At 41.5% G+C, this 12,988-nt stretch overlaps 1 protein-coding gene across 1 annotated transcript in view; it reads right to left on the reverse strand.

Annotated features, from left to right (window-relative positions):
- Positions 1-12,988, reverse strand: part of LOC132499845 (uncharacterized) — a 44,770-nt gene that overhangs the window by 20,619 nt on the left and 11,163 nt on the right. The window contains 6 exon segments of the mRNA XM_060114543.1: positions 348-502; positions 3,289-3,495; positions 6,956-7,185; positions 9,055-9,175; positions 9,767-9,818; positions 9,905-10,097. Of these exon segments, the coding sequence (XP_059970526.1) occupies positions 348-502; positions 3,289-3,495; positions 6,956-7,185; positions 9,055-9,175; positions 9,767-9,818; positions 9,905-10,097 (958 nt within the window).

Here is a 12,988-nt window from a genome sequence, read left to right on the forward strand (position 1 = left end):
ACAGAGACACAGATGTAGAAAACAAATGTATGGACACCAAGGGGGAAAAGTGGCAGGGGTGGTGGTGGTGGTGGGATGAATTGGGAGATTGGGATTGACATATATAAACTAATATGTATAAAACAGATAACTAGTAAGAACCTGCTGTATAAAAAATAAATAAAATAACATTCAAACAAAAAGAAAAGAAAGGAAAAGAAAAACATTGACATCATGGCAGATAGATTGTAAGGGAGAGAATTTAGAATGCAATTGCATTTGCATGGCCAGCAGTGATAGAAATTATTTTTTACTGGCCACTCATTCTAATGTTACCATATTTTTACTTTGACCCTCTCAAGGCTCACCTATCTACGCGGTCACTGTCCTCCAGCAGAGAGATCATAAAGACAGGAGGTGGATGGACCACCTTGTCTTCGTGTGATGCAAATTCAAATTGAACAGGCCTCAGATACAAATGGAACTCTTCAAAACCCATCTCACACGCCAAGTCCTCATAAGACTAAAAGGGGGGGAAAAAAAAGCCAAGAACATTTGCTATTATTTTCCCCTAAAAGGAAAGTAAGTGGTAAGAAAACCAAACCATCTGAATGAGCACAAAAGCAAAAGTCAAAACAAAAGTAAGCCAAGTCCGGTGTGAAGTGAATGAGTCACAAAGGTTTTGGGTCTGCTCTAAGCTCTGACAGTTAAAGATAGTAGTTAAGGTGGGAGGAGATACGCTTGGGCACTTCCTCAACTCTCATTTCCTACAAGCTAGCTTCTGTCTTCAGGGTCCTCCTGAGGTCACCAATACTGCCCTCAATAGGAGGTTCACCATTTTTTCTCAGAGCTCCTCATGCCTGGCCTGTCTCCTCCTTGAGGAACATTTTTGCTCTTCTGGATCCAGGATCTCCATGCTTCTGCCTCTTGACCACTCTCTCTCAGTCTTCACTGGCTTCTCCTCTTTTTTTCTGTTGAAATAGCCCTCCTCTACCACCCATGCCATGTCACTGACCTTGTTGGAGACACTGCAGGGCCCCGTGCAGGTCACCCGGATGGCTCGGAAGGGCAGTGGAGCCAGTCGCATGTGCACAGCCCCTGCTAGACGTTCCCCCGGGCTGTTGATGACACGGTTGTGGCTCTGGCGGACTACAAAGACCTGCACCCACCCCATGCCAGGGCACTGGCTGAGCAGCCAAGCACCGCTGCCCGTCCCGCCACCGCTGCTGCCGCTATGTTCCAGCTTCTCCTCTTTATTTTCAACACCCGTTTCCTGGTGTTCTAAACCCAATCCTCTTCTCACCTTCTCCATGCCCTCCTTAGGGAGTCTGTCATCTAACTCCAGGCCCTAACCATCACCCCCTTGTGTAAGAACCTTTGACCCCCATCTCTGTCCTGCTTCAACTCTGAGCTCTACTCTCATGTGTCCATGGCTTGCAGCCAGGATCCATTCAGATGTCGCTCTGGCATTTCAGGCTTCTGTGTCTAGAATGCCTTCCCTTTCTCTTACCCCCATTCTAACACACTTCTTCATCTTGAGAAATTGGTACATTAAGGCTGAGTTCAAATGGCACCTGTATTAGTTTGCTAGGCTGCTGTGAAACAGTACCATAAACTGGGGGGCTTAAACAACAGAAATTTGTCTCAGTTCTGGAGGACAGAAGTCCAAGATCAAAGTGTTGCAGGGTTGGTTCCTTCTGAGGGTTTTGAGTGAAGGAGCTGTTCTAGGCCTTTCTCGGCTAACAGATGGCCATCTTGTCCTTGTGGTTTCACACAGTATTCCTTCTGGGTATGTCTGTGTCCAAATGACCTCTTCTTATAAGGACACCAGTTATATTAGATAAGAGCCTACTCTGATAACTTCATTTTAACTTGACTACCTCTGTAAAGACCCTATCTCCAAATGAGGTCACATTCTGGGGTACTAGGGGTTAGAGCTTGAACATATGAATTTTGGAGTTACAGTCATCCCTAGGCCCTTTTCTATGGAACTTTCTCTGATTCACTTAGAAAGAGTGAAATACACTATTTCCTGTGCTCCCATAGTATTTTGTTCATATGACTAAAATATCATACTAAACTTTATTAGGGAGAACTTTTACATTGTGAACTCCCTGAGAACAAGGATCAGAAATTATGAGGAGGTAGTATCATAGCAGTTAGTAATATCTGGGCTCGTGGTTTGAATTCTGCTTCTATTACTTTCTAGTTATTTGATCTTAAGCAAATTACTTAATTTTTCTGAGCCTCTACCTTCCTGCTGGTAACATGTTTGTAAGCTATCATATCATAATATATCATAAGGACATCATAAAGCTATCATATCAAAAGAATATTCTGAGGAGTACATGAACTAATACATGTAAAGTCCCCGGTACAGACCCTGGCCACACTAGGTCCTAGACAGTGGTTGATGGTTGACGATTGGACTCTTTGCGTCTTCAGGGCCTCTCATGGGGACGGAACACAACAGAACTCATACACGCTTGCAACAAATCTTCAAGTTCCATATTTTTCCAGTTTGGGGAACATGTTCACTTAAATGTCTTACCATCATCTCACGCTCATACCTAAAACCTAACTCACTAAGTGTTCTCTCCCCCTGTCTGCTGAACCTTCCATACCTCTGCCAGACCTGGATGCTGTCACTGACTCATTCTTTCCTTTCTTTAGGCCCTCCATTGCTTCTGCTCTGCTATTCAACTTCATTATATTTGAGAGCAAATACAATCAGTATTCACTGAGTGCCCAGTGAGGGTCAGGCTTCATACCCTTGATAGGATACTAGGGAGCTTACACTAGCAGGAAAACCAACAAACCAATATTAAATATCCAATTAAAAGGCAATGGCTGGGTTTCCCTGGTGGCGCAGTGGTTGAGAGTCCGCCCGCCGATGCAGGGGACATGGGTTCGTGCCCCGGTCCGGGAAGATCCCACATGCCGCGGAGCGGCTGGGCCCTTGAGCCATGGCTGCTGAGCCTGTGCGTCTGGAGCCTGTGCTCCACAACAGGAGAGGCCACAGCAGTGAGAGGCCCGCGTAACGCAAAAAAAAAAAAAAAAAAGGCAATGGCTGAATGAAGAGAAAGCCCGGGTGCTCAGAGGAGAACCCAGCCTAGCTGAGTGGTCAGAGAGGCATGTGGGGAGGCCTGAGTGAGAGGATAAACAATGGAGGGAGGGAGAAAGGGAGGTCATCATTTCAGCCATTTAGAAAGCTCACTCTGGCTACTCTGGGGGCACAGATGGGGCAAGGCTTGCAGGTAGGGGGACCCGTATTCTGTTATCCTCCATCTGGATCCTCAGTCCCCCTACTGACCGTGCTAAGTGTACACTCTCCAGACTCATCTCTATCAGCCTATGCCGGAGGGTCAAGAGTTCCACAAGTTTGGAAAATGTCTGTACGAGCAGCATATGAGAATCTTGGCCTTGGTTCTGTCCTTCGTCTGCTGCAGACTTGAATGCAAGCAGGCCTATTTCCCCCACGAGGAAGGGATCGCCCATCACTTTAGCTGAAAACAGCTGAAAGAAAACAGAATATTTTTTAAAACACACACACACACACAAAGAAATTTGACATATTAAGAAAAATACATCAGCAGCATAGACTTTGGATCCAGAGTTCCTGGGCTCAAGTCCTAGCTCTGACACTTATAAGCTGTGAGATTTGGGGCAATTTATTCAATTTAGCTGTCTCTCAGTTTCCTCATCTGCAAAGTGGGGATAAGGATAATAACAGCACCTAATAGGAACTGATAGATCAAAACTGTATCATAGGGTTGTTGAGAGGGCTAAGTGAGTTAATATATGCAAAAGTGCTGGGTACAGAGTATTTGCTATTACCATTATCATAAAAGTTTTAAGCCAAAATAAAGAGAGAAATGGCAAAGATGACCTAAATAGAAATAGAAGTATCTGATATATTTCAAGTATTTTAGTGGCCAATAATAATAATATTAATAATTTCTTATAAACTCTAATTGAAGTTTTAAAATTTTCAAGTATTTTCACGTATATTAACTCATTTTTATTTTCACAAGATACCCATGATTTAGGCATCACAGATACTATTATTTCCATTTTACCAGAGAGGGGTCTGAAGCAACACTGAAATTTTCTAAGGTCATACAACAGTACCAAGAATAAACTTAGGTTTCCTAGTTCCAAGCTATAGTTTTACAGTATACCAAACTGCCTCTGCAGTGCTCCTCCATTCAGAGTCAGCCCTGGGTGACTGGTGAAGTAACCACATTGTTCTTTAATGTCCTTCTGCCTTGCTCACCTCCTCTGCTCTGACATTTTTGCTACCCTCTAATATACCACTCCCAGCAAGGACCCAGTTTGGAGACCCACTAGTCTGCCTTTCCTGGTTTGGCTTCCCAAGGGTAGATCCACTTATCTACCAAAGTCCTTGCCTACTCAGAGACGCAATTTCTAGACAATTGAAGTCTTCCAAAGTGATAAAGAGATTTATTCAACTAATTTCCTGCTTGTCTTCTGAGGGCAATACCTGCCCCATTTTCTGTCCCAATACAAAAGATTAATCTGAATATTTATCATTTCTAGGTCCCAATTTGAACACATTTCAAAAATAATAACAATTAAAATTGTGTGGGGAATTCCCTGGTGGTCCAGTGGTTAGGACTTGGCACTTTCACTGCCAAGAGCCTGGGTTCAGTCCCTAGTCGGGGAACTAAGATCCCGCAAGCCACGCAGTGCGGTCGAAAATATGAAATAAAATAAAATAAAGTGTGGGATCAATGAGAGACTGGATAGGTACCCCATATATTCACTATAATTTATAAGAGAACTAAAAATACATTTGAAAAAAAATTTGGTACCATAATACAATGTGAAAATAATCCTCAATAAATGGTAGTAGGATACATGGCTGGTAATTTGGGGAAAAATTCTATTTTGAGCCATACCTTATACCACACACACACTCATATACACACACATACATGCACACACACTCCAGGTGGAACACTCAAAGGAGTTAAATATTTTTGAAATAAGATAAAACCTTAAGAAGTTAGAATAAAATAAGATAAAATATGAAACATTTGGAGGAATTTTTGCTTTCTGGATTTAGGAGGATAGAAGAAATTGCAAAAGAAAAGACAAATAGATTTGACTACATGAAAATAAGTTTCTGTTAAAAAATAAAAAGACAAATTGGGGGAAATATTTGCAGAAAATATGATGGACAAAAGGGTTAAAGTTTTTTTTTTTTTTTTTTTTTAAAGAAGAGCTCATGTAAGTGGATAGGAATGACATTAGGATTCCAAGAGATAAATAAACTAAGGGAAAGAACAGAAAATTCATTAAAAATACAACTAATAACAAGACATTTGGAAGAATATTTAATCTCAACAAATAGCAAGGAAAGAAAATCAGCAGTGTAATGCCACCTTTATATGTAATATGTATATATTAGCACAGACATTACATGCTTATACCTAACATTGTAGGGTATAGCCGAACTGGTACTCTTATACACTATCAGTGGCATGACTCTTCTGGAAAGTGATCTGCCAGCATATATCAAAAGACTTAAACTTTGCTTCAGCAAATCCACTTCTGGAATCTATCCAAAGGAATTGATTCAAAATACGTAAAAATCTGTGAGCATGGAGATGTACCTTATAGCATTTTTTTTTTTTTTTTCTTTTTGCGGTATGCGGGCCTCTCACTGTTGTGGCCTCTCCCGTTGCGGAGCACAGGCTCCGGATGCGCAGGCCCAGCGGCCATGGCTCACGGGCCCAGCCGCTCCGCGGCATATGGGATCCTCCCAGACCGGGGCACGAACCCGTATCCCCTGCATCGGCAGGCGGACTCTCAACCACTGCGCCACCAGGGAGGCCCTAGCATTTTTAATAATAATGAAAAATTGGAAACTACTTGAATGCCCATTGATGGTTGGATAAGTTATGATCTACCACTTAAGGGAATTATGTGGTCGTAAAGGTGAGTGAGTATAAAGACTATTAGCAATATGGAAGAATATATAATATGATGTTAACTGAGAAAAACAGGAGATAGTGTATGAAGGATATGATTAGAAAGAACTATGTAAAACATGTATATGAAGAATACTTGAATTCAGAAAAATAATGATTACAAATGCATTTGAGTGGTTATATTTAGAGTAATTCTCTGTTTTGCTCTTTTGCTACAATCCTAAATTTTACTTTCGATCAACTCAAAATTAATTTACAAGAAAATAAAACTTTAGTTTGGGCAGGAGGAGATAGGAGGCTGAGGCAGACCTGTGGAACAAATATTTTTGGCAGCTGGGGTCCTTGAAAGTTCCTTCATCTTAACAGCAAGTACCCACCCAGAGTAAGGTCAAATTAGAAACCCAGGCTCAACTGTGATAGCCTTAATAGAAAAAGAAAAGAATTAAAATCCAATTACAAACACCATGTAAATCACTGGGCCACAGTTTGAATCACAGAGCATTAGAGCTGGAAGGGGCTTTGGTGATCATTGAGCTCACTTCTACCTTCCTCCCCTCAAATACACAAACATAATGTTAAAAAATAGGAAAGTAAGGCTCAGAGTCACACAGCAAGTTAATGGCAGGACTGAACTTGAGTCCAAGTCACTGACTCCTCACTCAGTGCTGTCTCTCCTCTACCAGATCTCAGCTCAGGGCAAAAGAGTACATTTTAGGAAGAATCTTAGAAAAAAAAAATTTTAATTAAAAAATATTTTAAAAATACAAATAATAAACCAGAAAATATTTTCCCCATACCTAGTACATCTCCCTTTAAATTATAACTGTAGCAGCATCCTGATAAACTAGAAACTTTGACCAAAAATGAAAAAAAAAATGTTGTCAAGCCCTAGGACTATGATCTGTCCCTGGCCAAATAGAGGGGAATAGAGCCAAACATAAAAACAAAGCTAAGTAGGAACATCTGGGAGGAAACATTCTCTTTGCCAAGGACCCACCTACCCCTTTCAGAGAACCTACGTCTTTCTGGAGCTGTGCGCTGTACCAGGACTTGGGCTTGGCTGGAGTGAGCCACACATCCAGGGTCAGCCGCAGCATGCGTCTCTCTAGCAAGGTGAGGGCACTGGCTGATGTGGGCCTGCAGGTGTGGCAGGCCTCCCTGAGGAGGTGCTCAAGGGCTCTGGGGATGCACAAAGGCAGGCCCAGGGAAGGGTGGAACTCCAGCAGGTAAACGTTTGTCAAAGCTGGGCTTAATGAAGAGAAACAATTAATGACGATTTTACACAGTGAAGAACTTAATGTTTCTACAGGTATTTGGATTTTATATTTTTCGAGACCAATAAAACACTCATATAATTCAGGGCATTATAAAAAATTGGAAGCTCAATGGGGTCTCAGAGGCTGTCCAGGGAGCCCATCAAGTTACACAACATGCTTTTTGCTTTAATGTGAACTTTTTTAAAATTGGAAGACATAGTTTACTCTAAAAGCCAAAAAGAATAAGATTCATTGTAAGTCAAATCATTATGCTGTACACCTTAAATGTATACAGTGCTGTATATCAATTATATCTCAATAAAATTGAAAAAAAGGATTCTAAAATTGTATATGGCAAACCTGTCAACATTTCAGTAATCAATATTTAGCCAAATATTTGAAAACAAAATAACTTAATATAAGTATCTAAATATTAAACAAATACTTTCCATGACTATTTCTATTTTTCACCCAATTCTTTATCCATTTTTTTCCCCCAAAATGATAATGGATGAAGACGATTTTTAAGTTCTGTACACAACTGCTGGAATTATTCATGTTTGCCATAAAAATGTTATATTTTATGAATGAATGAGGCCAGAAATAATAAAACACTTTTCTGTAGGTTATTGCTTTGGAAATAAAGGATATAGCACCAGTCAAGTCAAGGGCCTTTCTATATCTAAATACTTCTTAAACCCATGCAAATGGGATTCTTCTTAGTCCTAGATCTTAGAAAATACAATCCTAAGTCTGGAAAGGAATCTCATCCAGTAAATATCATTTGCTTTTGAGACACTCTGACAGGATTTAGTATCCATATAGTCCTAGCATGTTCTGTCAAAAACCACTTCCTGAACAGTAGAAGTGGTCTCAAACTTACTATAGTTAAAAAATCAGTCCTGTGAAAGGTCTTTGGAGAAAATGCAGTCTTGTGCCTGGAGCTCCCAGGGTTTTTTCTCAAGAGAAAGAAAGAAAAGGTTAGAACCTCACCTATGAAATCCCATGGCACCCTACCCATGGGATGCCTGTCCATGAAATGATGGACCAAGATGACATCACAGCCCATTGTGGCAATCTCTTACTGCAAGTCTGCCTGTAGTGCTAGACTATACACTTCACAGGAGCATAGGGCCATGCCTGTATTGTTCATTCTGTGTCCTCAGCTCCTAGCACACTGCCTGGTACATGCAGATGCTCAAAAATATTTGTTGAATGTTGAAAGGAGCTGGACAATTTCTCCACCCATTTGGAGCAACAGAGAGGTTGTGATCCTGGGTTACACAGACCAACTTGGAGCCTGTCATCAGCTTCTTGGTTCCTCTGTATCCTTGAAGCCTGGAAAGGAATGGTGAGGGGGAATCATACCACATATCAAGGGGGTGACTTCATGGACTCTCTCTGAGTGATCTCAGGAAATTTAATCTGCTCCTTAAAGGGGTGGAGGTGGTATCACAAGATGAGCCTGCAGAAACCTTTTTGTTGACACTTGCTGGAATAAGGAAATTCCTTTTTGAGAAATTTAAAGCACATCCGTGTTTCATATATGTTGGCTTGTGTGGCACCTCTGATAAATCCTATGACAGCATTTCAAGAGCAACCGGGGTTTTTTAGGACTCCTCAAGGGAATGAAGATTCTGCACCCAGTGGCATAAGTTTAAATTCTAGCCTCCTATTCTTTATTTACAAAGTAAATAGATATTGAGTATGCAAAGGAATCCCCCTTCTGTGACTTTTATATTTATTTCTCTCAGCTCCAAATACTTGAGAGGTGCTTTGTAGAACAGTATTAGGCTTAACATCATATCCTTAAATTATCCAGAAATTAAATGTAAAATGTCTAAAGACAACACCAACTTCCCAGCTATTGTTGATGGAAATGAGTTATTTGAAAATTATGTTAAGGAGAAGTCCAAATGTATTGCTAGCATCTGGATGGTCTTCACGCCAAAGCCTCTGGACATACTCCCACTGACACTCTATCTAGAAATATCACATAAAATTTAAAATTAGAAAAGTCAAACTTTCCCATGGATGTGAGTTATGAGCCTTGGAATGATAAGAATAGAACATCAGCCCTTTGCATCTCTTCATTATTTGACTAATTTTCACCCAGACATGGGTTTTAAGGATTCACTCACACAGAGGCATGCTTGTCTTTAGTCTGAGCCGAGGGTCAGCCAGGGAAAGCAAAGGCAACCAGCTTCAGGCGATCTTAAGAGGCACAAGAAAACTTCTTTCTGTCAAATAATTGACTACAAGGAAAAAATTCTAAGCAGGCCTAAGGTGACTGTACTGCAATAATCGTTATCTCCTAGCTTTTCCCCAGAGGACACAGACTGTGATCATTTCCTGTAGTGTACTAGAAATAATTGCAACCTTTTAAAAAATAAATATAATTTTACACTTTAATGTCTTACAAGGGGGTAGGTTTCATCCTTCTTTTGCTATAAACTCTATGACTGAATGAAAACAGGTTGTCAATTCTTTGGTATCATTAAATGCAATTAGGATTGTAAACCTCCCTTTAAGATTGTAGTCATGCCTGGAATTCAACAATGCAAATAAGCTTACAAATAAACATCGTGTACGTGCTGCCCTAGAAAACTCAGATTCTGGACTGGGACTGAAAGGAAAACACGATTTTCAGTCCTGGCCTGTGTTTTTCATCCTCTTCTCACATGGAATCTTCTAAAACCCAAATATACTCACGTGAGGATGCCCCTCACCAACTGCAGATGAAGCCTCAGGCAGGTGCATTCCTCTCAGTAGGCCTTAATGAAGCAAGGGTAGCTGAGATCAAACCTTGGGCACCTGTGTATGACGTCAGTGATCACTTGTGCTAAGGCAAACCTCTCTGGGTCCAACGCATGCTGGTAGGCTTCAGAGTAATTGCCAAGAAGTTTCAAGTAAGGTTGATAGTCAGGGAACAGGGCCCAGCAGAGAGAGGTGAGCCTCCACCCGTTCCATGCTTTGGAAAGACCCCCACCATCAACAGGAGAGGGATAGCTCTGAACCTCTGGGTACTGGGCCAGGGTGGGTAGCTGCCACACCAGTGTGACACAGACCAAGCTAGGGAAGGTGAGGGACAAAGCACTCGTTTCACCTCTGTCCCCTCTTCCTCTGCTCTCCACAAATAAAGGGGGGGGGTGTAATATAATGAATAATATAATATCTAATAATTATATGCTCCAATGAGACAGTGCATTCAATGTCACTTCATCAAATCCATTTATCTCCAACACCTTTTTCCACAGACCCACTCTCCCTCCCCCATTTTACTCTATCACCAAAGGTGAGCAGGTGGCCTCCACCCCTCTTCTACATCCTCAGTCCCATTTATGACCCTTTTGCTTTAACAGTTTGCTGAAGTTTCACCTATGTAGAAATGGTGGGGTAGTGGGTTAGAGTGGCAAGCTGAGGATGAAAGTCCCCTCTAGCTATAAAGGCATTTATCCCAGATCAGACTTCACTAGGAAAGGCCTATGTACAGAACTCTCAAGAGCATCGAGGGAGCTTCTGTTTTAGTGGAGTTCACAAGTCTTTTCTAAAAACCGAAGAAAGATTACATGCACTAACTGTTGAAGAGGGTTCTTAGTGTGGGAATTCAGAAAGAAATGCTCTTTATTTTGTTTTTACATTTGTTTATGCATTTAAGGAATTTCTGTTCTGTGTGTAAATTCTATTTGTGTGTAATTAGTCATGGTGCTAATCAGAAAAAGCTCTTCAGAGATCACTGGGCTGGAATCCCAAACAGGGACCTAAGGGCCAATATGTAAGTAGTTCTGAACAATGTACTGTCTTAGAGTTGTTTTAAAACGTTCATAGGAGGGAGGGTGGGAGGGAGGGAGATGCAAGAGGGAAGAGATATGGGAACATATGTATATGTATAACTGATTCACTTTGTTTTGTTTTTTTTATTTTTTTATTTTTTTTTTCTTTTTGCGGTATGTGGGCCTCTCACTGTTGTGGCCTCTCCCGTTGCGGAGCACAGGCTCCGGATGCGCAGGCCCAGCGGCCATGGCTCACGGGCCCAGCCGCTCCGCGGCATATGGGATCCTCCCAGACCGGGGCACGAACCCGTATCCCCTGCATCGGCAGGCGGACTCTTAACCACTGCGCCACCAGGGAGGCCCTGTTATAAAGCAGAAACTAACACAACATTGTAAAGCAATTATACTCCAATAAAGATGTTAAAAAAAAACAAAAAAAACTTTCACAGGCCTTAGACTCACTTACTTTTGGAGACCCTGACCCACGTTATACCAAATACATTAAAACTTACATCCCAATCAATTTTTTTCTGTAAAAATGTTAAATGATATTTATAATTTTGCTTTTCAAATTATTTGGCTATGAGCAATACATTTCATTAATGATTGGCTATGATTTCTGGGTAGTATGTACTTGAGAATTCTTATAAAGTGAGAAAATCTGATCCATAAATTGTTTCCAAATGTAATGAGATGTTTACAAGTGCTCAGTTAACGTTTTAACATTTTATGGACATGTCATTTAAGCATTTATTGATAACTATTTTGTATTTTCTTTTTGCAGTTCCGAGTAATGCATGTTTTTTTTCCTCTCAGATCTCACATATTTTCAGTGGTCCCTGAAAAGCTCTTAGATCCTAAACACCACGTCTATATTACCTGATGGATAAATCAACTGTAACTGAAAGCTTCTGAACTTTTACTCCCAATGGTCTCACAACAGAACAGATCCCTTTCCTCTGCCGATCTAATCCAACATCCCCCCAAGAGTTTCAGCTCAACATGTCCCTCCCCAGTCTTCTCTGACCCACTCCTCTAATGGAGGTTTCACGCTTCTGAAAGGCCTCAGCTCTCAGGGTAGCTGTATCACCAAAGACATAGGTGTGCCCAGTGTGTGCATTTAATTGAGAGCAAGGAGTGGATTGTTGAGCCTGCAATTTCTACCCACCTGACAGCCTAGCACACGCTGAGATGCATTCGAGAAAGAGCATTTTTTGTTTCCTTGGGTGTCCGTCTTCCTGGTAGTTTGAGGCCAGGAAGCCAGCCCACTTCTTAACAAACTACGGAATTTCCTAGAAGGAGATAAAGAGGCCCTTTCATTGTGTGGAGCCCATAGCTAAGAACGCAAGACCAGAAAGAATTGAGAGGGTGTAAGCACTACTTGAATATAGGTGGCAACAGCGCAGCGGGGAGTAAAGGAACCAAGTGGCAGGAAAAGCCAGGAGTGTCTCCATCTTGCAATAACAACTCCTGAGGCTCCCAAGGAGGTAAACACTTGAGAATCAATAGCAGACTAGGAATCAAATACTGCCTTAGTAATAGAAGTCCAGTGTCTGAGGGCTTCAATGCTAAGGCTCAAGCAGGGAGAGCCTGGGGCACTTTATTTAGCATCCAGTTTTGGAGGATGCCCTTTGGGAAACATTGGTCCAAGGGGCCTTGGGTCAACCTCAGTATAAAAAGGATAACACCAGAAGTGGCTAAAAGCTTAGGACACAGAATGTGCTCCACAGGTTAAAAACTCACACAGCTCAGAGTGTGAAATGAAGGTGCAGCTCCCTTGCCTTTAAGTGAACCCCAGGGAAAATGAAGCAAGCAGGGTGATCTAAATGACCTTATCCCATCCACAGGGCTCTACTCTAGAATAGCATTCAGTTATTAAATAGCAGAAGACAAAGCAGAAACGAAGGAGTGATGGGGTAAGAAGGGTGCCACTCAATAGCCTAGGGGAAGATTAGAAAAGAAACAATAACTTCCCTAAATCATTCTGGACGAATTTAAACCTTTTTGGCTGGGCCAGGGCAAT

The sequence above is a fragment of the Mesoplodon densirostris genome, chromosome 12 (genome assembly GCF_025265405.1).
Source record: "Mesoplodon densirostris isolate mMesDen1 chromosome 12, mMesDen1 primary haplotype, whole genome shotgun sequence".
NCBI classification, from domain to species: domain Eukaryota; kingdom Metazoa; phylum Chordata; class Mammalia; order Artiodactyla; family Ziphiidae; genus Mesoplodon; species Mesoplodon densirostris.